The sequence below is a fragment of the Cyrtonyx montezumae genome, unplaced genomic scaffold (assembly GCF_038088225.1).
Source record: "Cyrtonyx montezumae isolate F1298 unplaced genomic scaffold, pur_monq_1.0 scaffold_17, whole genome shotgun sequence".
Lineage (NCBI taxonomy): Eukaryota > Metazoa > Chordata > Aves > Galliformes > Odontophoridae > Cyrtonyx > Cyrtonyx montezumae.
In genome coordinates, this window is record NW_027071903.1 from 17,815,469 (window position 1) to 17,842,928 (window position 27,460).

The 27,460-nt window shown below is 46.0% G+C and overlaps 1 protein-coding gene across 2 annotated transcripts in view; it reads right to left on the reverse strand.

The window, feature by feature from the left end:
* Positions 1-27,460, reverse strand: part of RORA (RAR related orphan receptor A) — a 338,430-nt gene that overhangs the window by 35,161 nt on the left and 275,809 nt on the right. Inside the window, exon 1 of one of the 2 annotated variants that reach the window (XM_065733508.1) lies at positions 25,551-25,622. The exons of the other annotated variant lie outside the window; for it this stretch is intronic. Coding sequence (XP_065589580.1) covers positions 25,551-25,581 — 31 coding nt within the window. The 5' untranslated portion in view covers positions 25,582-25,622. Of the gene's footprint in view, positions 1-25,550; positions 25,623-27,460 lie in introns of those variants that run through there. 2 annotated transcript variants of the gene reach the window in all.

Below are 27,460 nucleotides of genomic sequence, written 5' to 3' on the forward strand. Positions count from 1 at the left end.
GCTAAAGCTGTGGGCCCTAGTGGGCAATTAGGTTTCTATTATATGCTAATTTAAATAATGTAGCACAGAACATTTGCTGTACATTCAAGTGAGGCGACGTTCTTCTGTGGAGAAGGACAAGAACTCGCTGCGGCACGGTGAGAGTTATGCACTCCGGTTTCAAAGAGCAGGATGAAGTTTCGGTATAAACTACTGCTCATAACAATGTTTTAGAACCTGCAATTACTCATACTGTATTACTTCAGGAAGCCTGTAATTATTTTGTAAGTTCTTACCAATGTCTAGTCTAGTTTATAATTGCTAACACTGCCTCCTTCAAAAGAATCAGTAACTACGTTAAAATCTGGTTATTGTTAGGTTCCTACTATACGGAGTGGCTGTGCTGTTACATTACAATCTGTATTCAACAGAGGAAGAAAAAATTCAAACTGATTTATGTCAGTTTGAGCCTGAAGAAACTAAACGAGTACAACAATCCCACACACTTTTCTTTTGAGGCTTCTGTAATGGTTGGCAACAGGCTTGGGGCTGCATCAGAGATTTTTCTCTAGAGCACCGAGGTCCATATACAGGAGGAGTCCTCATGTGCCACGCAGAAGATGGAAAAGCAGAAATGCTTCTTGTTCTTTTTTTCCTCGTGACAGGGACCTTATGGCACAGCCTCAGTGACAGCAAAACAGCTCTTCAGGGTCTCAGCTGTTTTAGGGGAATCACAGGGCAGTTCAGATTGAAAGATACCATCACTGTTCCAAAAAATATTAACAACAGTTGTTAAAAAGTCTGTTCTCTTCTGTAATGATTTCTTAAATATGAAAAATGCTTCTTTTATTCTAGTATTTATCATCTCTCATCCTGCCTTAGTCATCAACAAGCATGCTATCAGCATGTCAAGGTCCCTGACTGAAGCCCCCTGCCCCTGCTACTGACTCGGTCATGGTGAGGGCACCAGTGCACACTGCCACTTCTCCTGCACTGCAGCTCTTCAAGTGAAGCAGCAGGATTCAAAACAGGCTTCGTTTGGAATGCTAAAAGCACATCTCACAAGGGCAATTTGGAAGCCCTCTGAATATCACTTTTGGGAGAGGGATCAGCAAAGCAGGACATTCCTCCTGTACCTGTCTTACATCAAAGTCACAGCAGGAATCGCCTGCAGATGATACTCCAGGCAAAGACTGAAAGAAAAACACACACCATTTTAATTTCTCTTGTTTTCTAAGGAACCACTCAGAGTAGAGAGGCAAGGAAATATGGGCTGCTGGTCCAAGTGTTGCAAGGCAAGATGTGGCAGTAATCTGCAACACTCAATAAATGTGCTTATCTTGACAATAGTGCCTTTCTCTGGTTGCACTTAAAACTCTTCACACACAGTTTAATTTCAAGCAGGAAAAGTTTGCATGGAGCCAGTCACTTTTACTGTTAGCAGCCACATAAGGAAAGCTTGCCACACAAGTCACCTAAAGTCATAGCAAGAACTCATCCACACCTCTCAGCTGCTCCTTCACCGTGCTTTGGGAGGCTTTACAGACACGGTGAGAACACCAAGTTTGCAATCTACACTTGAAAGAACAAACTAAAAACTATTTTGGTTAAGGTTTTGATGCTTGCATTCCCATCAGGGAAAAATGTACACAACCCTACCTTGCTAGCCCCACAAACCATGCAGCAGCAGCTTCCAGCCACTGACAGCACTCTCCTGCCCTTCCTCCCCCTGTTCTGCTGCTGCCACAAGCCTCATGAGGGGCCCAAACTGTTCTGTGGTAGACGGACTTTACCCTGAATTGGTTCCCTGACTTGATTCCCCATGTGGCAGCAGAGATGCTGCTCGTGCTCACACAAGGGACAGGCATATCCATCTGGCCCTGCTAGTCAATGGCTGGTTTGAACACTCAGACAACTGAACTATCAGCCCAGTAATCAGCAAGAGGAGGCAATGGGGGGAGCACAAACAAGGACAAGAAGCACAGGTCGGTTTTCCAAGAAACAGAATAGTCTATGAGTAAGTCAGTGGTTTCTATGGCCGTGGTTGCTGTGAAACTTCAGGCAAGTCACTCACTTGATGTGTCAATTCCAGCTGTGAAATGAGGACAACACTTTTTACATCACCGAAGTGATGTAAGTTGAAAATTAATGACTTGGATACTCTGGTGATGAGGGCCAAGTCAGTACATAGCTAAGAGAGAGGAGTGGCTAGTGACAGGGAGGGGTGAAGGAATCAACATATTATTTTTGGTGAACTGCTTCCTTGGAGGATAAATGAGAGTGACTGCTACTTACTTGATTGCAAGGAATTGAAAGAGCTCTCTGTAGCTCCCTCGTGGGTGGACAACCGAACAATTCAATACTATGCCCTAATTTTAGTCAGAGACCTTATGTCACAAGGAATTTACAGGGAGGCGTCTTCTCTATGTCCAAATAATAATTGCACTGCGAAGGATAATTGACCACTGTATTAACTTAGCCATCCAGAATTCAGGGATAGCCTGCATGCCATTCCCCTTCCTCCTGTTCCCAATTCTGACATTTCTGACTTTGATATGTGGCACACAACTGCCTGTTACAAAATATCCCACCTGTCTGCTCCATCAGAATGAAGTCCTGCGAACATCCTGCTGCCAGCACCAGCAAGATGGGATCAGGCGGAGAAAAACGTTACAGAAGCAGAAACGTAAAGGTGGCAGGTGACATAATCAAACCTCAATCTCTGTGATATAAACTGTGGACTACCAGCGAGCGGCTTTGTACGACACCCACACACACTAGCAATACTACGAGGCTCTCAAACTTCCACTGTTAATGCGTGAGGAGCCATCAAGTGAGACTGCTGTCGTTTCAACAGCTTGTTTTCCTTGCAGCTAAAAACCGCCCTCTCCTTCGAGGCTGAACTGCCCTACCTTCTCAAAGAGGAATATGTCAAACATTTCTTTTCTGTGTGTTAATACAGGACTGCTATGACAGGACTGAGATGATCTGACGAGGACTGTGTGAGAGCCAAGTCACAGAACTATCGCCAAATTACACGTGTGCCTGACTTCTGTAAAATGCAAAGGTCTCACTGAAAACGCAGGAGTTCAATGATTGAACGGCATCATGAAGCTGTGCCTATGCCCTTCTGTATTTCAGTTCCGACCTGCAGAATAATCCCTGCAGGTCTGTGAGGATCTGTTAAACACCGCACAGTGCTTGGGTACACCAACAGGAACAGCAGCCGCGTCAATACTTCAGTAGGTGAACAGCATTTCAACTCTTACTGAGCTTGCTGTATCTCCTCCCTACATCAGAGAGCGTATACTAAAAAAAAACCAAACCCACATACAAATGGAAAAGGAAAACCCACTGAAGAAAGCTCTGAAATACCAGTGCACAATTTTAGATCCTGCCTTGGTTCTGAAACCTGGATCTAGCCACTCTAAAAACCATAGCACTGAAATTCCTTTTCCTCTCCTCTGAGCCCAGGGATCAGCCCTAAATAATTATCATTATGAAGCTGTACCAGTGGGTTAAAACGAGTCAGAAAACGAAGTACTGCACTGTCTGGCTTTGCACTGAGGATCACTGGCACACGAGGCAGGCTGAGATCTCTGCAGTCTGGTAGTTTGCAAATAAATTGCTAGGAATGCATCAGCACTACTGGACTTCCAAAGCTGATCCTTCCAGTTTTATGGGCAGAGAGTAAAGCACGCTGCAGACTGTACTCAACCCTCAAATTCTCAGCGCTGCATCTGCTTTCGTTCAACTTTGTATTTTCTGAAAGTCTTGTGGTCAGGCAATGAAATGTGAATCTCTCGACTCCTGGCTACCACACAGGCTTCTTGTGTGGCCCAAGCCAAGTTTCTTAAGCTATTCTTTGGTCCCTGAGTTGGGAAACAGGTATAACACAACCCTCAGTGATGTTTGGTGCATAAATTAACTCATGGAAGCCGGTTTTTCAAAGAGTTCACTAATTAACATTATAGACAACCCTACAGATAAAGAGATTGTCAGAGGGCTCTGTCTGGCAGCCCTGGCAAAGGGAAAGAGCACATTCCAGAACCAGTGATAGGATCTGCAGACGACTCAAGAAAACCAAGCTGACTGAATTCCACAAAGATAGCTTTTAAGAATATATGTTTCTTGGTAACACAGAGCCATATGGATTTCAGATAACAGGGGTATCTCCCGCATTTAGCTTTATTTGAAATGAAATGCCACCATGAGAAGTTGTCAGCACAATTTACATATGGTATGTTGACTACATTTTACCGAATTGGAGAAATACTGAAAGATTTAATTGGTTTGGAACAGTCTTATGTTGGACACGCTGTGTTCCTCACATACACAAGCCTTAAGTCACTGGAGAAAGCAAAAGCCCTACGATAAGCATGTTGATTATCACAGATTTCAGGATATAAGCTCACTGGGGTGAATAATTTTTCGTGTGTTTATACAGTGTCTACTATCTGGCTTGCACTTAAAACACATAAGGAAGTTGACAAAACGTAATTATCTAAGTTTCATATACCCATTCAGTATCTAAACATGAAACTCAAGTGCACTAAAATGAAATACAGCTTTCACTCTACAATGACCAGAGACGGACTACAGACAGGAATGAGCATGACTAACTGCTGCTCTCCCTGCGCTGACAAAAGAGGCTAGAATGAGAAAGGACTGAACCACGAGTCTTCATACTTTTTAAAATTAGACAGGACAGACAAAGTCGCAGCCTTCACTACCACAAGCTTTACCTAACCTAGAAGCATCACATCTTTTATCTCATTTTCTAACAAGTATCAATTCAAATAGTCAATGCTGGAAGATAAAAACAAGATAAAGTTTCTATCAAGTCTGCAGGTATGGTTCTCAGGGGCCACTGAAAAGCGACTGCAATTAGGAGCTGAAAGGTGCTTTCAAAAAACAACAGAAACTGACTCCCAAATTGTGCTGTAAGTTACTGCCAAACACACATAAGCAAATAGGATGAGTTCTCTTTGCAACGTAGCAACTTAATGGAGCTGAACGTGCATTTGTTGCCTTTGATTTGAAGACCATTATCTCAGTGCTGGAAAATGGATTCTTCACTGATGCATTCACTTCCTTCATTTCAATATAACGACATCTCACCATAGCATTACAGCTCAGCAGTAAGAACAGCCTATGAGAACTCCCACAACACATGCAACAAATGACCAGTTTTGACTTCCTCAGTCAAAGCTCAGGTTAGCTTCATTCTTGCTTTGTGTTTACTCACAGGTAGTATAATTAATCTGTCAAAAGCTCTGCTGCATAATTGATGACATTCAAGATCAGCATGCCCCAAAATTATTACTAAGTTTATTTAAAGAAATAAGACTCTCTAGAATTCTGTGACCAATTCATCAGCACCATTACTTTTCTAAAACACAAATTCAACTTCCTGTTGTAAACAGTGTTATGGAAGGGAGGAAGCCTGTCTGATCTTTCATGCTTCCCAGAACTGGAAATACAGACTTAAAGCACCACTGGGGTTTCCCACCTATCTTCATACACAGCTCTATGGCTGGGACTTTGCCACCACTATGCTCCAGTAGATTTCCAGCCTGTTTATACCCTAGTCAACCAAGCGCCATTTATCTTCCTTACACAAAAAGAATTCAAGTGATTACAGAGGAAATACAACCACTGCGAAGCTGTAATTTTTAAGAACTTGGAATCAATTCTGCCAGGGCAGGGAAAAGCACTGCGTGCCAAAAAGAAGCAGGAGAAACGCTGCTTTGAAATCAGACCACGCTCTTCTGGAATATACACTATCAGGGCACCAAAGCAGTATTTTGTTAGCAATGGTACAGCTCTGAACCCTCCCTGTAAAGCAGCAACACTGAACTTTAAAACCATTCAAGTATTTTGCACTTGCCTGAGGGAGCTCAGCAGTGGGGAATGTTTTGACCAATATACTTTTACATTGCAAGTGGAAGCAGCAGCAAGGAGCCAAATAACTACTCCAGGCAGAAACTGCAGTCCTAATCTGGAATAACAGGGCAGCCAGGTCTTGATGCACATGACTGCCTGAGCAGGAAGAGATGAAAAACATGCACTACCAAGCTGGGCAGTAATTTTCACCTTGGACCTTGAAATAGAAAGTCCTCCCTGAAGTGAAGTGAGCAGTTGAGCCCATGCAAACAAAGGCTTCCTTAGCCCCTTATCTGACGTCAGTGATCCTCTGAAATTAGGTGTTACCCAGGAAGAGCAGTGGGAAGGTACAGGACTTGCCACTCCTAGGTGCTACCTGTCTTAAATACATTCCCACGGTTTTTCCGTCACGTTGCCAGAGAGGAAAAATAAACCAAGCAAGGCCAGCAGGAGCTCCCTGAGAAAGCTGTGAAAAAGGAGTTGTGGTTCGCACCATCTGGCACAGCGGGGAAACAATCCTCTTCTTTCACCGCGCCTCCACACAGCCCAAGCACAGAGGGCAGCAGGCACGGCCCCAGAGCAGGAGGCTGCCAGGCTGACAGCAGTGCTCCTGCGCAGGTAGGAGCCGTCACGGAGCTGGTGATGACTTGTGCTGTGTGATTTATTGCTGGGCTCCATTCCCAAATGTGTTAGTGAAGTTGCAGTCAAAGTAATGCACTTCCCTCAGGTCTTGTCTTCAGTCAGCCTGGCCAAGATGATCAAGTATTGTTTTCAAGCAAAACTAGGATGAGATGCTATAAAATATTCCTGTTACAACTGACGTCGACGTTTCACTGTTGTACTGCACAGCACTGCCAACTCTCAAGTATTTAATAGAAATATAAAACAAGAAATAAGTGAGTGTACATACAGATGATGCCTAAGATTTTTAAAATATATCTGAGCAGTTCTATCAGTTTTGTTTGCTTGTCTTCTGTAACTCCAAGTGTAAAAGGCAAACAACAGCAGTACTCAGAGGTCTTCTGAAAATTCAGAGCGGACAGGACAAATAACTGTTAGAACTGAAACACCAACTGGATCAGCTGTGAAGCTCTGGGAAGCAGTGATCAAGCCTAAGAACCTTGTCAGCTTTCTGTAAGCAGCCCGCTCCAGTTTCACATACCAGCTAGTGACAAAGAAACACTCCAGTACAGGGGGATCACCACACAAGCAGACACTCCTTTTAGCTCTATTAGCATTAAAAGAGAAGCTATATTCATGCATTGATTCTGATATGGCTTTGGATCGTAAGAGATACAACAGCTCCACACAAGCTGACTGATGATGGCCTACGTGCTTCACTGGGCAGTCATGAGAGGGACAAAAATGATGAAGCCATTAGAAGAACAAAGAAGCACAGATGAATGATTTTTGCAGTTCGCAGGATATGCTGTCCTGGGTATCGTCCACATGTGGGACTGACAGTTTCTGAATGGAGTTTGGAGATATCCTTGTTTCAGAAATTAGATGGGCCATGGGTTAGATGCATGGAAGAACAGCATATTTCCAAGCTCTATCGACAAGTACAAACACCAAGAATAATTCTAATGGAATTTAAATGGAATTTTAATTTTAAAAGAATTAGCTAACTTTGTCCAGCTGTTTCCAAAAGACAAAGCAGGGCAAAGGAGAGGGAAGGGCAGCAGGCAGAAACACTACAAAAAAAAAAAAAAAGCATTTTCCAACTTGAATTGTGCTTCTCATGCACAAGAGGAATGTGCACGCTATCATCAGTCAGTAGTTTGTCCAAAAGCTGAAACAAACTGCAGCAAGTCCATGAAAACTGGAAATCACATTCAGAATTGCTTGCAACATTCATGACTGATTACTCTGGTAGATTTCAGAAGATGTAGTGGCCCACCAGCCACCTCTGGGAACTCTTCCGCAGAAACTCAGGTAGTGAATATGAAGCTACACCTTACAATGCAGTTCATCCACACTTTGGCCCATGGATCTCTGCGATCAAGTTTTTCAGTCTTGCATTCCACTAGCAATAGAGATGTTACCAGACATGAAGTTCATTTACAAAGCTTTTAGTTGCCAGGCAGGCTCTGGACATTCAGAATACAGAATACACAGAATGATGCAAGTAGGCTTTGGTACTGCCCAACTACTCAATGTTCCCAGCTAGTCATTTTCAAACAGGGGTGCACAAGGCAATCCTCTGGGATACAGGAAGAGACAGAGGTTCTGATAACCTCTTCAGGCTGAAATAAAGGCAAGGGCAGGTAGCTAGTCTGTCCACCACTGTCACTATAGCAGAGGCGAGGAACCACAGTTTGGGATGAGGCACATATATACTCAAACAAATAATAAGTGAATTCAGATAAAGAAGGTCCCTGTTAAATGGAAATACAGATGTGATATGTTCCTTCACATTTTCCTAGCTCTCTGTTTCAGTTCCCAAACTTGTTGACAAACTCACTCACTGTAATTATGCTTCTGTATACTTAACATGCAATTTACAATGACTTCTGTGTTTTGTGTAACAGCTTGTTTAAGAGTAAATTCATACAGACTTCTTGCTTCATGCTAGTTCATTTTAATAAACTCACATTTCCTAAGCACTCTGCGAGCAAAGCAGGGGCATGAAGTGATCTCTTCTGAAAATCCATCCCATGGATTATTTGTTATTCATCACACTTGTAACCAGAACAGTTCCTATATATTTAGGGAGCTCATCACAACAATGAGTCATTGTAGCTACTGCCGCACCTTGGCAGTTATTTCCACTGCTCTTTCCTCCAGCATGCACATCTGAAGGCAACAGTTTCTCTCCAAGTGATGTGATGAGCAGACACGAATTAAGTTTCCTGTGTGCACCAGTGAGCCAGTGCTGGTGTCCCTGGCCCAGACTGTCATGAAGCAGTAAGAAAATCAGAAAATGTTCAGGGTGATGAGGGAGAACTGTTACAGAGCAGACGGGAATGTCGGTAAATGGAAAGACAATTAAAGCTCATCTGGAGCCATGGTTTCTGGAGCTGGCATAACCTCTGGTGTGCTTGGAGCTATTTCAGAAGGCTGCTGAAGGAACAAAGATCTCTTGAAGAACTGTGCACAAAAAGTTAGCAAGGTAAAGCACAGAGGTGTTCTAAGGGCCCCCATCTTTCATGATGATATGAAACAGATGGCTAAAAAGGGAGTAAAGGTACAGTTGTGTTGTTACCCTTAACTATACTGAAAAAGGGATTAAATTGGCACTAGCGGCTTGCTGTCAAAAGAGTGAAAGAAGAACACAAGAAAGTGAATTAGAGATGAAGAACGTTGACATAAAGGAGGAGAAATGAAAGAAATGAAATGAAAGAAATGAGGAACTAGACAGCAAAGGAAAGAGGATCAGGCAATTACATAGCACTACAGCAAGATGACAGTACTGCATGCAGCCTATGCCGTCCCAGGGAGATGTGAATTCCAAGAGGATTCTTACATCCACCCAAGTGGAATAGCCAAAATGGAACACCGAAGATGGAGACTGCATTAGTACCACGCTTCAGTCTAAAAATACACGCAGTACTCATTTCCCAATCTGTTTTTACAGCGTTAATCCTCCTTGGTGAAATTAAAGTTAAAGACATCCAGATTTTTTTTTGACAGAGAATGGAAGCGTCAGAAACACAGGCTGAGAGGATGTTAAAGCAGCACAAACCCCAGCAATCAGCAAAGTGTAGGTTTGTTATTCATACTCCAAAGGCTCACCAGAAGTTACATTAAAAACCACTGCATTTTGGTTGCATCTAGATTTTAGTTTTGATGACTAGCTAGCACTATATTCTAAGCTTCACACTGTATGTGAGATGTCTAAGCTGTTACATCTCTTTCCTACATTAAGTTGCCTGACTACAGCAAACTAATTATTCAACGGAAAATACATCAGAGGAAATTTACCTTGAGAATTTACCAATCTGACAAGAGTTAATGGATTTACTACCAAACTGAAGGGTTTTATTCTACACAATCTAGTAGGCTCACAGCACAGTCAGATCCTATTGCAAAGCCAAAGACCTTAACACGATAAAAGAAAAAAGCATTAATTGTATTAACGCCTCTTCAACAGTGAGCTGTTTTTGCAGTATAATAATGCATTATCTAGCTTCTGTTCACACTTCTTTGATTAAAAACACCCACCAAAAATAACACGCAGCAAAAACACAAACAACCCAACAAACCATTCCCTCTTTGTAGCTTAAGAGAGCCATCAGCCTCTTCATAAAACAATTCTGTTGTCATTTTTATGTAGGGTTAGCTGATGCCTTTCCTCCTCCTACTCTAAAATGAGCTAAATAAAATTAATGACTTCAAAATAGAATTAGTTCAACAGCATTTGGCCGAAAGCATTTACTTCTATGAATCCAGTTATAAATTACGAATCCAGACATAATTCATAACTTAAAGGCATATTGTAAAGACCTTCACTGAACATTCAAATAGCAGCCTTCTACAGTATTAAAGCTTAGACATTAGTCCAGTCAACGCAAATTCTGATTTTAACAGGCTTGGATAAATATCTAAATTTTGGCTCAGCTAGTGAGTTCCAGCTGTCACTACTCTGAAATAGATACAAGCTTTAACAAACCTTTAATTCAAAAGCCCATTATTGTACCAACTGGAATAGAAAGTCTTGAGTATCAAAGAGGAGTTCTTCCCTCCTTTCATGGTATTACTTCTGTAAGACACCAATTGATCTTCAGCCCTTGAAAGAAAGCTTCTCACTTCCATCTCCTGGATAAAAGTCAGGCAGTTTTTTCATCTGTCACAGTGTAACAGCATCAAAACATACCTTCTGCATCAACTTACAACAAGGAGGAAAGGCTGAAAAACACAAGGCTATTACATGACATGTCAATTTACTTTGTCTGACAGACTCACTGCAGAAAAAAAACCCATTTTCATTAAAAAAAAATAAATGAAGATTTGTTTTGAGTGCTCAGTAAGAAAGAAATGATAAAAAAAAGAGAAGCACGAATTTATCCAGATTTATGTAGTGCTAGTTGGCTTCAGGAGGAAAGTACAGATAGCTCTCCACATCCAGCAAGAGAAACACAGCCCTGTCTGAACACCGAGGTGCTGTGCCCCCTCCTCCTGGGGAAGAGAAGAGCTCTGCAGGCAGCACTGTGGCAAGGAGGGGCTGTTCAGTGACAGCAGCCATGGGAAGAAGGTGTGTAACTCAGTGAAGGGCAAAGGAAGCAGAGCTAGGAAGGACAGCGGAGGGCAGGCACTGACTGCAGATGTAACTTCCGACAGATTTAAGTGCTTTATTAGCTTAATATCAGCTCATTTGGAAATGAAAGACATAACCATGACAACTACTGGATGCAAAGAGCACTCAGACTTGCCATGTGTCACTGGTTTGGGATCTACTGCAGCCTGCTCTGGTCCTAATAACTTCCAATACAAATGCTGCTTTAGGCTTTTGGAGGGGGAAATTTACCACTCAATGAGAGCACAGCTGCCTGGTCCGCCCCATTTCAGACGGTGCCAGGACAGCCATCCCAAACACCAGACTGGATAACTTCTGAACTGGAGGTTATTTTTCTCATCAAGGACTGTTTATGCAATGCCTTGAGATTCAGCACACTGCCGAATTACCGTTGGTTATTTAACAACTAATGACATCCACGACATTTTGCAGTGTCTGATACATTGTGCAACCAACATAATTTGCCCCTTCTGACGATAAAACCGGTTATTGTTAAGGAACAGTCCCATAAAATACTCAGGTGGGTTGTTTAATTCAACTGAACAATGTACTTGGAACTACTGCGATGGTATTAGCACACCGGGAAATCAATACGTGCTTATTTAAGTTCTCAGTTCTCAGTTACATGTATTTCCTCTTTAGGCATACGGTCCTTTGGTTTCTTACTGGGTACCATTGCTGTATGGTGCCTCACCTGAAAACCAGTGCAGCGTTTCCACTCAACCGCCTTTATTTATTTATTTTAAATGAGAATATTTTTTATTCTTCCAGGCCATGCTAAATCCTGCTTGTGATATCAGATCACTCCAACTCCTGCTCTCAGCACAGAAGGAGCATCATTTCAAAGACCAGTACTAAGCACAGCTCCACTGAGAATCACCTGATTTCCCTGCTGGCTTTACTACCGAAGGAGGAGCTCCTCTGCAGTGTTAGCAGATAGGTCTCGCCCATACGAAGCTCAGCCTGCTTCCATGCAGTGCCAGGAACTGCCTGCATGTTTGATGCATACAACAAGCTCCACTAACACGAAGAGAAATACAAACAGGCCCATTACAGCAACTTGTTCTGCACTAAGTTGAAGGACAGCTTCCTTCTTTGGACAGTCCCTGGTGCAACTAACAAGTCTTGGGAAGGAAGGTGAACGCCTGACGTGCGCTCTGGAATACACAGGTTTGGAATAATTCTTCAGATTTGACTGATGTGAGATATGGATGATCAAAAAGCCCAGGACAGTACATTATTTTACAAAAAATTATATAAAATAGTTGATACTCAAAATGAATCAAGTCTCAAAACTGCATGCTACTGACACTTACAATGAGATTAATTACTTATGGGAGGAAACCATCCCGTTGTCTATCTGCCTAAATTTTAAAAGTCAAGGGAACAAAAGTTATAATCTTGTTTGCAAAGCACAAGATTAGCAGCAAGCAAACTGGGTTTTGTCTCCTTGGATAAATCTCCTGAACCAAGCAGCCCTTTGTGAAAAAGACATATTACAGAGATGTTTGCAGATTTGGAACATTTTCCAAAGCAATAACAATTTTAGTACCCAGCTTAATACAAATTTGAAAACATTTTCTGAAGACCGGAATTAATTGTAATTATTCTCCCACATTATATTTGGTGATTACATTTCAAGTCATGCTCTGTAATTTCAATTATAAAGGTACTTTTACATTTGAAATAGATAAGAGTCCTCAAAAACTGTTAAACTTCCACCAATAAAAATACTCCTAACAAAAACTTGTTCAAATTCAGAAATAATGCCTTTGAGAAATAATGTGCAGTGGTGCTTCTTATGTGAGACATGTAGGCCTATGCCAGCTGTGGATGTGCTCCCAGTACTCGAGCTTTACACAGCAAGGAGTCATGCTCAACTCAGACATCTGTACATACTGCCCATTTCAGATATTCATTCCTGTATGGAGGGAACCCAGCAAGGGCTGACAGAAAACCTGAACTTGTAATAGTTACCAAACCTCTGCTAGTGTGGCAGCAACCCAACAAAGTTAAGCAACCAAATCCTGCATCATGTTTTTGCCAGCACTTCCCTAAGGAATATTTCAGCTCAATGCAATTAAAAAAAAAAAAAGTACTCAGGGATTTCATTTTGGGATTTTGGCTTTATGAGTTACTGGCAACTCTCCCCACGTACACGTGCTCTCTGAAATAACAAGCTATTAACCTGACAGTTCAGCCATTTCAAAGGGGGAAAGACAGGCTCTAAAACTTCGTTTTTAAATTCAGAAATAAAATCTTTAAAAAATTCTTCCTGTTCAGCATATAAATCGAGTTCATTTGATTAGCCTTTCTAAAATGTACAGCTCGTCTCTTCCTCCCATACTCCTTGCCAGCTAGCAGGTCAGGACTAGACATAATTGAATTAAGAAACCTCCACCCTGTAAGAGCACGGAAGAAACACATCTGCTGGTAACTCCTTGCAGCAGGGCACATGTCATCACCACGTTTACTTGAGAGTGATGGCCACTGTTTGCAAACAAGCAGTTTCCTCAGCTCAGGGTGGATGTCAGGGTGCGGATCAGCCCTCCCGACGCCCTCGTGTGCAGCAGTGCAGTGCTATTACAAGTGCTCAGGCACCCTGCACAGCTCAAGTAAAGCCACTTACTCAGTAAAGCTCTTCAAGTATGGCTCACTTCTCCCAATTAACACAGTGAGGCAACAGACAAACAGGCCTCCCTAAAAATACCAATGCTATGTTTTTTCTCTGAACAAAGAAATATGCCTGTTTTTCCTGGTGGTGGCACCCCTCAAATCCCAAAGAGTTAGCCTCCCTGAAACCACGAAAGCTCATGGCAGTACTTCCTTCTTTCTTCTGGCCCTGTGCACACTGTCTCAGGACATAAGCCCTCCTTCAGGCAGCACCAGTGCCCTTGATGGGGGAGCAGCAAGGAATCTGACACAAGGCTTTAAATGTGTAATTTTAATGGGTAATTCAGCCGCGTGTTATCAAATCTCCACTGGTCTCCACAGGCAGCACTACTGCAGCTCCTCACGGGCACGTTCCAGAAGACCCCAACTTTTCTGAAGAGATTAAGGGAGGGCAGGCCACGTGCTGGCAACAACTTCTTAGCCTCAGGACAATCAAATACTGGTACAAAGAAATGATCTATTTCACACTTCAAATGGCAACTTACTAAAAACAGAACATTTAAAAGACAGTATTAATAAAAGGCTTAACCTGATGGTATTTTAAAAACATCGGAATGCCTTCGGAACAATCGTAGCATCAACCTGAAGGCAGCAAGGAGCACTGCCAGCAGCAATACCCGACGTGTTTACAGCTGTTTCATTGGCAAAAGCAAGAGCTGATCACAAGCGTGAGCCTTCACAGCTCCCTCTTTCATGGCCTCGTGGAGAACTTCTTGTCCTTCGAACAAATGCAAATGCCCGTTTCTCCTGAGGTGCCCAAATTGTTCTTTTCAAGCCTTGATGTTTTTACACAATTCCCAGCAGTTCTTCTTAGCCTCTTACATTCCGACTTCTGTTTACTGCTGCACTACTCCTCTTAGTGTACTGGCACATCAATTAATTATACAGGAGTATGCCTAATCAGGTTTCCGTAGGGTTTTTAACAGAAACCCTTTGTATTTCCTAATGATTCCCTCAGATTCTAAATATTTTTAGTTCTGCAATAAAAGAAAACCTAAGTCTGCTGACAACAGTATTTCCATAAAACATGAAATTAGTATTAAAATCGTTGATCCAAGCACACTGAAACTTCAGAGAATTCAGATTTACTCTGGATTTCATGATTAACATTTTTATACCACATAAGCAGTCAGCACATATAGACAAGAAATACAAACGAAGAAGACAAGAGCTGAAGAACTGATGTGACCTACTTTTCATTGTAGTATTAAAACAGATGCATTCACATTGATCACACAGCCTCCGCTGACTTCGACACAGCCATACCACACTTGGTAAGCAGCAGTCAAACTTTCTGTGATGCATTTCTCACACCCTGCCTTGTTCTGACGCTGGACATGTGCGCAGGACAGTCAGAACTACTTTTCTGTTTCAAAGGCTGTGTCCTGGGACAGGGCTGAATTTCTTCACAGTGGCTGTGATGATGTTATGGTTTGGCTTTAGGAGAAAAATAGTGTTGATAACATACCAATGTTCTCTGCTGTTGCTGAGCAGAGCTGAACGGATCCAAGGACGTTTCAGCTCCTCGTACTGTGCTGTCCTTCCAGTGAGAAGCTGGGAGGAGCTGCGAGGGAACAGGACCTGGACAGCTGACCTAAACTGGCCAAGGGGATGTCCCATGCCATGTGCCTCACATGGAGCCATAAAAGCTGCCTGGGGCTCGTGGGGCATCAGTCAGAGAATTGAGAGCAATAGCATCATGCATTGCTTGTGTTGTAAAAATATGTATGTAAGTATCAGTATTATTATTTCCCTTTCCTTTTCTGTTTTTGTAAACAGCTTTTGTGTCAACCCATGAATTCCACTTTTGTTTATTCTTTTTTCCCCTAATTCTCTCCCCTATCCCACTGGGAGGGGGCTCTGAGCAGACAACTGCGTGGCTCCCAGCTGCCTGCTGAGTTAAAGCACAACAGGAAGAAACTCACAAACTTCCTCCCTGATTTAAGGGAGAATTTAGGATTATAATGCATTAGCTACTAAAATCCTGAAACAGCAAAACCACATCTGGCTTCCACTTGGACCCACTGCACTGTCAGGACTGGAACTCTGAGAGAGTGCTTTTAGCCTTAGTCTCACCTGTTCCCCACATCAGAAACGATGATGCACCAGAGATAACTTCCACGTTATGAAAGCAGCTCCCTAGCATTCCACGGGGACGTGTCTGCAAGGCCAAACTGCATCTCTGCACAGCTCCTTCTGTCCTCTGTTTGTTCTTTGATGTACAAGTCTGCCACACACTAAGCGGTGATCTCTTTGATGTTGAACTTCTATACATTATTGTAACTAGTGTGCTTGCAACAGGAGCTGTCAGTCATCCCTCCCTTCTAAACATTCTGATTTCATAAGGTGCTCACTTTATGAGTCAGATTTCTCAGCAAAGGGTTTTCAGAATTTCCACAATAACTGCGCTACTCTTTTGGAACAATAACTTGATGGAAAATCAAAATCCAATCATGTTTTTCAAGTGCCACTAATTAGTATGAGCAGTAGCTAATATAGCCGAGCATATTTAACAAAGCGTAATTAACTAGTCAAGTGTGCTTTTGCTTATTTTCTTCTCAATAGCTCGAGCCTGCACTAGGACCACATCCAGGCACCAAGAAGCACCAAACACCTAAGGCCAGCTGCTGCCAGAATCACGTGCTTCGCCCCATTTGAACAAGTGCTTCAATACGTTTTCCACAGCTTGTTTTCAGGATGTCCTCCTTCAGGCTCTACCCTGCTGCCGGGACAGCACTCAAACTGCAGTGGGTACATCAGGTGTCAGACTGACAACACCAAGGAGGTTACACGGTAAGGTGGGTGACATCTGTTACACAACTGTAGTCAGTGTGGGCAGGGGACATTCCACAGGGTGCAATTCACCACCAGTACATACTAGAGCTGCCCCCACGAGACAAATGAGAGTCTCCATCACGAAGCACTTTTGTGGGGGTTTTAAAATCAATTGTAAGAAAAGAAATCCTTCCGAGTGAGGTTTTGCCATTGAAAAGATCTCTGCTTTGGCTTTGCCATTATGTTTGGCTGTTTTTCACTTCCGCAACTATAAACATTGCGGTTGGAAAGGAAAACACCAGAAGAAAACCAGAATATTTTGGACCAGTGACTGTAAGGATGGGGAGTTTCCTCATACTCAGCTCTGTTTCCACAACGAAGCCAACACTGCTACTGATGCCTCTGTCACTGCTACTGAAGCCTCTGTCCAACCTACTAGGTTGAAGACATGCCAGTGTTCCAGCCACAAAAACGCACCACTTTGAACATCTTAATTCCCAGTTATAATTTAAAGTGAGGAAACCATACCAGAGGAAAAAAAGAATATGCAAAGAAAGCATTTGGTAGAGATAGCAATTCCCAGTTTCCGTGAACACCTGGCAGCTCAGAGATGGATGCAGCACACTTGGAGCTGACACTGCCTGCCCCAACATTTGTGTGCTGCACTTCACCTTCTGAATGGGAATCCAAAGTTCCTCTGAGACAGAAACAGGCTTTTTAGGATATGGGATTATGTGGAGCCAACCATAGTAAGACTGAAAATATGTCATTTTCAGGACCTTTTTAGGTCTGGGAGTTCCCAGCACTCAGCCAGACTCTACTATGTGCAGTAAGATAACCAACCAAGAAAAGCCTAAGAGTGAAACACTGCTCGCGTCATGGAGAGGTTGCACATTCATTTCCAACATGTCCATTTCAGGAGACAGAGAAGAGATCCTGATGCTCCTTGAACAGAGCACCAGGAGATGAAGCCCCCACGTGCTCCAGCCTGGCTCCAGCCTGTGCTGCCTGCCACAGCACTGCTGCTCCTGCTGCGAGGGCAGGACGCCTGTGCCCAGCTGCCTTGGCCATTAGAAGGCGCCTATGTATATGAGGTTTCTCAAATGAAAGATCTGCAGCTCTTTAATTAACCTGTCTGGGATTTTTATTATCTGTTGATACAAGAATCTAACCAGCAGTCATAAACATCCTTATGTACTCATATTTTAGGCAAATACTTATTGTAATTCAAGAGTGCACCCACAGTACAAGAAAAACTCTTTGCAAACCTACTACAGTATATCTGTTAATCCAACAGCAGCAGGGAGTGTCCCTCCAAAGGGAGACAAGGCCAAGGGCAGGCTCAGCTCCCCAGACACAGGGCAGCAGTCTGCCCCCTCGGTGCAGCACAGCTGAGAACACCCCCACCATGCCCGCCCTGCACACTAGGCACTGCACCAAAGGATGGTTTCACTGCCCTTTAACACTCACCAGCATCTCTAAGTAACACAGCACTGCTGAAGTGAGCCACGAGCTAGCCCAACCAAGGGGAAAACAGTGAAAATCTGATAAGCAGTTTTGCACAGTGTAGAAGATGGATTTATTAACTCCCAAATTGAGCTTGAAGCAATCACTATAAATTAACTAGAAAATGTGTTTTCCCACAATAACTCCTCTGCCAAATCAAACACAGACAAAGATGAGCTAATTAATTTAGCTGAATAGAAATGCACACCCATTATGAGTAACATCACAGTTGATATAGGAAGTCAGCAGTTACTGCTGCTCCTTTCAGCTAGGACAGCAATTAATATCATTCATATGCAAGTCAGAAGCGAAGGATGCAAATGTCACTGCTTGAAGAGGAAGCTCCCGGTGTTCTGACAACCACGGAGTGCTTTTCCTGGGCTGTCCATACCCCACCTGGACTGCTGCCTGCAGGCAAAGAGCCCCTGGGGCTCAGAGAGGAGCCGGCCTCCTCTGGGGATGTGGGCCATGGCCCCTGGAAGGCACAGTGCCTCTCAGAACTCCAGACCTGATAACCATATCCCACCTAAGTTCCAGGAGCTGACCCCGTGCTGTGGGCTAGGCACATATAAGACCACTGACATTCGCACAGGAGACATCAATTAAGTGCAACACACAACAAAAACAGATTTCTAACTGACCTGTGTAGACTGTACTGAGTCTTTAAGAGCAAACGGTTCTTGGGTGAAAGGAGAAAACTGCTGAGTTAGTCCTGACTCTCCCATGACTTTGAAGAGAAAGGTGGAAATTCAGTAGCACAAACGCGTGCCCAAGCAGAGCCTAAGCACAGCCTTGTCCCCTTCTGAACCATGGCAGAGACACTGAAAACCTGAGGCCCTGCATACCATCCTATTCCCACTGCTCTGTTTAATTTCTTTACCAATTACCATTTTAAACTACGTCAGTTCTGTCTGAAATTGAAGCCAGAAGCCCTGGCTGTATCGCTTTCTTCCCTTGCGTTCCCTTTCATGAAGTTTACAACGTAACAGCAAGAATAACTCTGTATGGATTTGAGAACACCAAACTCACAGCACATAGCAGAAGAAAGCACGCACAAATAGAAGGAGCTTTTCCCAGTTTTAGGTAAAAAAAGCATTCTCCGTGCTCTGGATGGGAGCAGCAGCAGCAGGAGGCACAGAGATGCCTGCGGTTCTGTGCCATGTGCCCACAGCTCCTGGGGTGAGCACCACTGGGACCAGTGGGAGGCAGCCCCGAGCACAGGGCTGTGGCCTGCAGCGTGCTGCCATGGCATGGGGCTGCCAGCAGTGGTCGTTGAGATGGAAAGAACACACTCTGACAAAGCCTCTGTAATACCAGCGTGTCTGTCTATGTGAAGATTTAATGTCACTCCTCCCCCATGTGTGAATGATCAGCTCCTTCTAAAGTGCAGAAATAAAGAGTCATGCAGTTTGTTTTATGAAGCGCCTCATACCAGGATTCAATGGCAATAAATAGCATGGTGTTTCAAAGAACACAAACATTACACAATAATTATATGGCTGATACCCTATAAGTATGCTGACTATTCTATTTGCATTGTTCAGAAGTGAAGAGGTTAGCCTTATTTACATTCAAGTAGCTTTAATTAACCTCAGAGATAAATGCTCTTAAAATGAAAGCTGGTATGATTATACCTCTCGACACTGATTTTAGCCTAGATGGCTACATATGGAGCATGACAAATGGCCCAAAGGCTGGATTTACACAGACAGAGAGCCACAAGTGTGGGTCCCGCACCACTCCCACCACCGAGGAAGGAAAACAAGAAGCTGCTGCCCAAGGCTGGTGGCTGTGCCTGGGCTGGTGCTGGCAGCGCACGCTGCCGCCCATCGCGGGCTAACACGGCAGTAAACTGCAGCCAGCTGTGCTCACGGCAGCAGCAAACCAAGGGGCTATGTTTGATGGCGAGGGCAGTGGTGAACCCCGCTTCCAGCACTGCTGGGAGCCCCCAGCCTCCTGAGGGGCTCTTCTACTTCAAGAGGGCATTAAACGCCAGAGATTAACATTAGGCTGCAGCCAAAGGGCATAAGGAGCATTAGCCACCTCGGGGAGTGCAGCCCCATAGCTAATAACCTGGCTTCAGCTCCGTGCTTCTAGCAGCACGCACGCATGCACGAGGCAAGGGGCAGCAGGATGTGACATGGATTCCCCACCATTTCCTAACTGCGCTCAGATTTGCTGGGACAGCTCCTCGCTGCTGTCAGCATGAAGCAGCTTCAGCTCCCCATGCCACCAGGCAGAGGGCTGCCTCCTCCACGAGGATGGAGCCTGCCTGGGACGCTGTGCAGCCGCAGCCGACGTGCAAGGTGTGCCAGCTGCCGTGGGAGCAGCGCGGGGCCCTGAGTCACTCTCAGGTGCTCTCAGCCGATGGCACGGGCACTGGGGAGCTGCCTGAAACTGCCCCCCACGTGCCAACTTGAGCTTTGCTGAACTTCTCAGCCTAAATGCCACTAGCAAGGAAAGGGGAAAAAAAGAGGGGAAAAAAAAGGGCTTCACTAACCATGAAGACTTCACTAACCATGGGCAAACTTCTCTTTAAAGCAGCATGAAGCACAAAAAGCAGCATCCATCTGCCAGGTCCCCTAACACAGCTTTCTGCTTACATATTTCAGACTGTGGATATTTTTCATCCAATGAGCAAAGAGATCTGTACCACACACAGTCACCTTTTTCTCATAACACAGCTGTTCCTGGAGAACAGAATCCTTTCCCTATTTACTGCTTATTGCAAACCCGAGGAAAACTGATCTTCATAAAGGGGGTTAGAAGCGAGTTTCTGCGCCATTAGTTATGTGCATATCCCTCAGATATTAGTCCTCAAGGAAAAGACAAATCATGAAAGGAGAGAAGTACAGTGTGTTTGATCTCAGGAGCTATCAGCTGTAACTGCAAATTATAGCTCACACATAAATACAAGAAAGGTGAATATTAATTTTTTTCTCTCATTGTGAATGAAAAAAAAAACCCTAACACATATTCTAAAAGGTATCAAACCTGACTGGTTGCGTAGTGACTTAACAAATCCTTTTCATATGTGGTTATTTTGCACACTACAGTAACTTATCTCATGAGAATGCAACAACAACAACCAATAGCAAAAAAGAAAAGAGAAGAAGGCTCTGCATCACAACTTCCTCCCATACTAGATAGAGAACTGCAAAGTCAGACACACACAGCTGCATGCAGCTACCCATGGGAGACACGAAGGTCTGACACTTCTGATTTAGTAACGTATAGTTTAGAAACAAATACACCCATTTAGAATTCTCTTGTGAAGATGAAATACTTGCAACCCTGCCAGTAATTAGTAGGTGATAGCAATCGTTTCTTTATGTACCGTAGGCAAGAGAAGCTATAAGCAGTAACGAATATTTTAAAACCCTGAAGGTTAAAATTTAGCACTATAGAGGCCTAAAAAAAAAGGAGAACATGCAAGGATCTCTATCACAAGAAACAAGAAAACAGAGTTTTTTTTCCACAGATGCTGGTGAAATAGTCGATATGGAGAGGACTCAGCCCCTGACTGTGGCCCACAGACACGGCCCTGAGGTGGGGCCATGGCAGGAGTGCCTGGCCAGCCCTCCTAACTACCTGCCTCTGCCACCTCGTTCCTTTGGGGATTTTCTTCCTTCCATTTCTTTAAGCAGTACAGACGGGTAGCATCCACACAGAGCACGCGCAGATCACCGCAGCTCTACCCTGTTTATTCAGAGCAGGCCTAGAAGAACGAGCAGCACGGCTGTGCTGCCAGCCGGCTGCAATAGGCTCGCCACTGTCGCTAGGCAGGAGCTGTACAAAAGTTGAACGAGTTTGATCTAGGAGGTGTTCAGCACCCCTGGTTATTGCTGACTTAAACAGGACGTACAGATTCCCCACACTTGAAAGAACGTCCCCAGCCGAGACTTGTACAGAGCAAACGACTGCCTTTGATTGTCACAGAGTGAGACATGAAGACAGGTTTCCTCTTTTTACTTGCAAATCTTGAGTCTTTCAAAGGGCCCGAAACACCCATTTCAGCAGGAAGCCTCCAACCAGTTGTATCCTGAAAACACAATGCAACAAATGGCTCCGGAGCTCAGGCACAGCCAGGTGAAGCAGCCAGAAAGCGGCCTCTCAGCCGGCAGCTCCAAAGGCCAGATTTTGTTAATATTTAGTCAACAGAAGTTCTGAGCTTGGATATGTGCTAAATTGGATTTAACTTTCAATAGCACGAGAGCAAAGGCAAATGTAAACGCGCTTCAATTTGTGAAGCGGCTTTCAAGATCTTTTCCCCGTGCAGTTGTTTACTGGTGAAAAGCACAGAGTAATTACCAACGTGCTGACAGGCCAGTGCCAAGAACCATGACAAAACGCACGTCAGAGGCAGCGCGGCACGCCGGGGCTGCGGGCACTGCCTGCGGGGAGGGGGCAGTGGGGCCGCTGCAGGCACGGGTCCTGCAGCACTGCAGCCCGGCCCCAAGGGCTCCCGTCCGCACCAGCAGGAGAGTGCAGCAAGGTACAGAACTAATTTGCACCAGTAAGGAAAGCTGCGGGTTCTGTTTCCTTAAATAGGTGTTGGTCAATGATTAAACCCTTGTGCGGAGTCAACGTCCGTCAGGAAACTGGTTGTGTTACCAAAGGTTCAAGTGCAGACCCCGACAGTTAATGCTCTCTACAACAGAATAACCAGTTCTTCTCTCGCGGGCCACAAAGCAGCAACAGATTCCATTTCACTGATGCTATGCACCACCGGTCAGAATTTGAAGCTGAAATCACACCTTTCTATCACAACAGTAAATACATCCTGCAGAAGCGGCTTGCAGGGTTCAGGCCTGACATCGTGCCCGTCTGCCTTTAGAAATGTGCACATAAGGGCAGTAAAACTCTTGCTAGGTTCTGTTCTGCACTTTATCAACCACAGGAGATGGAACCCTACTGTCATGGCCTGAGGACTGCATGAGTCAAGTGTTCCAGCTCTCACCATCCCCAGGCCTCACTCACTCTTGTTTCTTATAAAGCAGGTGCCCAGTACCCCCACGTACCCAAAGGCCTGCCAAGTACCACCAGGCTGGATCTAGCTCCCAGTCTGTCACCTCCAGTTCTGTGTGGGTAAGGAAACCTAACCCACCGGTGTTGCTCCAGTGCAGAGCACTTGCTCACCAATTCAGCATCCTCAGCTCTCTCAGCAGCCAACCCTGACTCTTTTCCCAGCCAACACTCTCACAGGAGTAAGATCCGTACCAAAGAGCACACTGACAGAACTACTCAATTTCTTAGCAAACTTAATCGTTGAACACAGAAACTGCACTACCCCAGAAAGGATCCCCCAGTTAATCCTAGCCTGCTTGCATCAACTAACAATGTGAGGTTTCCCCATTCCTCAGTGCAGACTGTAACAGTTAGTAAACAATTTTTAGAGATCCATCAGCCTACAAAACATTTACCCAATCTTTATGACTTCGGATGCTTCACCGCTGTCTATTTTCTTAGAAACAGAGAAAAAAAACACCTCTCCTCTCCGCCTCAAACCAGAAAGTTCCATTTCCTACCACGCAGCCCACTTCACCGATACCTCCGGCCCATCTGTAAGGTCCCTTCTGACCCAAACCACTCTGTGACACTATGACCCTTCCCCAGACCGCCCTGTTCCCAGCCCTGGGTGCACTGCTGTGCCCACGGCTGACCACAAGTCCACAGCGTGTGCTCACTCTGACCCACGAAAGGCCTGGGAGCTCAGTGCGACAGCAAGCCCTTCCACCCGACCTTATGTTGTATTAAACACGATACAGTGACTCATGACTTCTTTCAAACAGTATCAGTTTTGGGTCCCTCAACAGCAACGGAAACGCAATTAATAACCTTTTTCACTTATAAAAAATTATATAATAAAATTGCATTATTTTCCTTCAGACCATAATTTTCTATACGTGAACTACAAAACAACCATAAAATACCAGAAAACCCAAAAGATACCATTACAGCATCAGGAAGAAGTAAAACACTCCGTTCACAGACATATCTGGCACTTGCCCCTCACACCTGAACTGCACTCCCCACGCTTCCCTTCCACACCTCCCAAACAGCACTGGGGGTCTATTATTTCATGGCAGTCAGAGGACACTGTGAGACATGTGACAACACTTTTCCTCCAGCAGAACTCTGGACAGCAAATTCAACAAAGAACAACTCAACAAAGTTTTTAAGCGTGTTAGGAAATTAAGTAGCACAAAATATGAACGAAACATACCACACGAGACAACTGGGAAAAGGACAAAGCCCCGAGTAACTCCACAGCCAAACAATCATGAATTATACCTTAAAACCCAAAAGCTGGGTTCTGACAAGACTTTACATCACTATGAAAATTGGTTTACACAACACTCCCAGAAGAACTGAAACAATTACTTCAAAGGCGACCTGCTGAAAAGCAGCTCCCTGCTGCTCTCACCTCTGTGCAAATGCACGTGAAATGGTTATATGTTTTAACTAAATACATCGATCAGTGATGGCTTCTTCTCTTTCTCATTTGTTTATCGGGTTTCACGGTTCAAGCCAGCTCACAGGGGACACGCTGACAAACCGCACAGTCCACGTACGTAAAATCCTAAGGGGCTGTTAACACGGCCACGCAGTTCACACTTAAAACACATTTTCTTCTGTTTTGCATGTAAAGTGTTCGAACTAACCCAATTACGCCTTCTTGCCAAGTACATTCAGCACAACTAATGACCAACCGACAGTCCCCGTGCTCCAAGCACCGCGCTGCTGCCGGCACGCACTGCCCGCAGCCCTCGCTCAGTGGGAGGAGAGGCAGCAGCCTCGCACGGATGCCAGAATTAACCTTCTTTTTCAAGCAATTATTTCACTACAAGGAGAAGCCTCCAACAAGCTTTACCTGCACGACCCGTGGAAACAATTTAAAAGGAAAAAGATTTTGTACTTCAGTCGGGGCACCAAGTTCAAGTGACAGCAGTGAGACTCCTTTGGATTGCTACGAACACCCCGCTTAAATAAGATAACTCCAGTTTTAAGGTTACTTTTCTTTCTTTCTTTTTTTTTTAACAGAATTCTTACTTTAAAAACTGTGCAATGCGAAGTTATAGCGTGGAGCCTACGTTATCAGAGGGGCATAAAAACGTGCCCCCGCACTTGTGATTTCTCGTTCAAAAACTCCGCCTCTCCTCAGTCCGGCGCTGTCCCCATTAAGGGCCGCGATCGGAAAGCGCACACAACAGCGCGGTTTCAAGTAACCTCCCAGCAACTCCGACTTCTCCTCCTGCTCCCAGCCCTTTCGCACGCCAGCAGCCGCCCCTCCAGCCGCCCGCAGGATGCCGCCCGCCGCTCCCCCCCGCTCCATAGGCACGGCTTCCCCTCGGCTCCGCTCCACACCGCTCCGGCCGCGCGCCCTCCATCCCTCGCGGCTCCGCTCGCAGCGGCCGCGCGATGCGAGCTCCGGCCCCGCCGCCCCGCTCGGTTCCCCGCCGCCCGGCACGGCGGCCCCGCGGGCCGCGCCTACCTTTCATCGCGGCGAGCACAAAACACATCATTTGTCGGGGGAGAAGCGGCGGGGAGCGCGGGGAGGCGGGGAGCGGAGGCGGGACGGGCCGGGCCCTCGGCGCGAGCCGCCGCCGCCGCCTCAGCAGCCGCCACCGCCTGCCAGCGGAGAGCCGCGCCGCGCCGCCATCCCCCGGCCCATATGAGGCTCCATGTGACCCGCTGACGGCGCGCCGGCCCCGGCCCCCGCCTTGTTTACACCGCGCTCCCTCCCGGCGCCGAGGGGCGGCGCGGAGCACGGGGCGAGGCGGTCCCGCAGCGCCGCCCCGCGCGGCCCGGCCGGCAGGTGCACGGGGGAGCCCGCGCAGAGCGGCCTTCGCTCGGCCTTCGCTCGGCCTTCGCTCGGCCTTCGCTTCTCCGCGGTGCTTCGGCGCACCGGCTGCTCGCCGCTGAGAGCGGAGGGCAGCGCTCGCGTTGCGCTGAGTGCGGATCCGCACTGAGGGGGGCCGCTCGCTGCGGGCCGTGTTAGCAACAGCGGGATTTTGTCCTGTGCCCGCTGTGGCTGGTGGAGGAGCGGCACTCGAGAGAAAAACCCGGGGAGAGCAGCGCTGCATTGTGAGACGCGTAGCAGTGGACAGGACGGGGCATTTCCCAGCAACCAAACAGCCCCGTAGGCACATGCTGAGGACACAACAAGAGAAGGCAGGGCGGAGGAAGCACTGTAGTGCATCGCACACAGACCTGTGTCTAGAAGGGGCCATCACGAAACAACACCGAGCCAAGCCCTCCGTCACCAGCCTCTAACGGCTCAAAGTTACCTACGGCTTTGAGCTCTCAGAGCAGTACAGTGCCGCTCAAACACGGCCAGAAGCAGCCAGGCATGCACCCAGCACGGCAAGTCCTTCAAGGTGCTCTTTTACACCTTTCTTACACAGGGAATGCCAAGAGCTAACGTGGTGCAGCACTATCAATTTAGCAAGGGTTTGGTACGCAGCTCAGATCTGTCTGTGCTCATACTGAGCACGATGCTGGGGGGATCCGCGCAGAACATGCAGCACACGCCCTGCAGGCTGAGCAAGGCCGAGGGTGCTGCTGGGAGCAGCTGGGCCTGCAATGCACTGCTGCTGTAACCATGGCCCTGCTGCATGCCTGGGCACGAGCTGCTGCACTGCTGCAACCGCGGCCCTGCCGCATGCTTGGGTGTGAGCTGCAGCACGCACGAGAGGAAAGAATGATGCCTTAATCTATGTAAGGCAGTGAGCGAGATCCTGTGAACATTTCTCTCTGACACAGCAAGTAATGTCAGACCCGTGGCTTGAAAAATGCCACAGTCCATTAGCGGCAGTTGTCTCGTCAGACATTTAACCTTAAGGTATGCAGCGCTACGTTATTACTGATCTGCATTTAGTTCCAGTCCAGCTGAAATGAGACCTGCGATCTGGGATGACAACTGACGTGCAACACACCGCGCGCAGCCTGCACACGGGCCGGGCCGGGCCGGGCCGAGCCGAGCCGAGCCGAGCCGAGCCCGCGGCGCTGCGGGCGGGGCGGGGCGGGGCGGGGCGGGCTCGGAGGCGTTGCCGGGCGGGGCGGCCGCAGGCGGAGGGCAGCGCGGGGCCGGAGCTGTCCCGGCGCGACCGTCCGTTCTAATCACGGTCACCGCTCAGCAGCGCTCAGTATGCGCGGAAACAGCGTTCAGTTCAGTTGGGCACTCAGCACACCAGAGATAGAATCTGAAAAGCCGTCCTCCTCAGCCTCTCCTTCAACGTGGCGAGCAAAGGAAAACTTCATCTTCCAAGACCAACCAAGACCGCCTCCTACCTACTCAACTCCACCGAAGGCATCCCCAAGTAGATGCGATGTAAATGCTGCTAACTGCAGAGGGAAGGTGTTTGCCCTAGCCCAGAGCATTGCTGCAGCCTGCTGGGACAC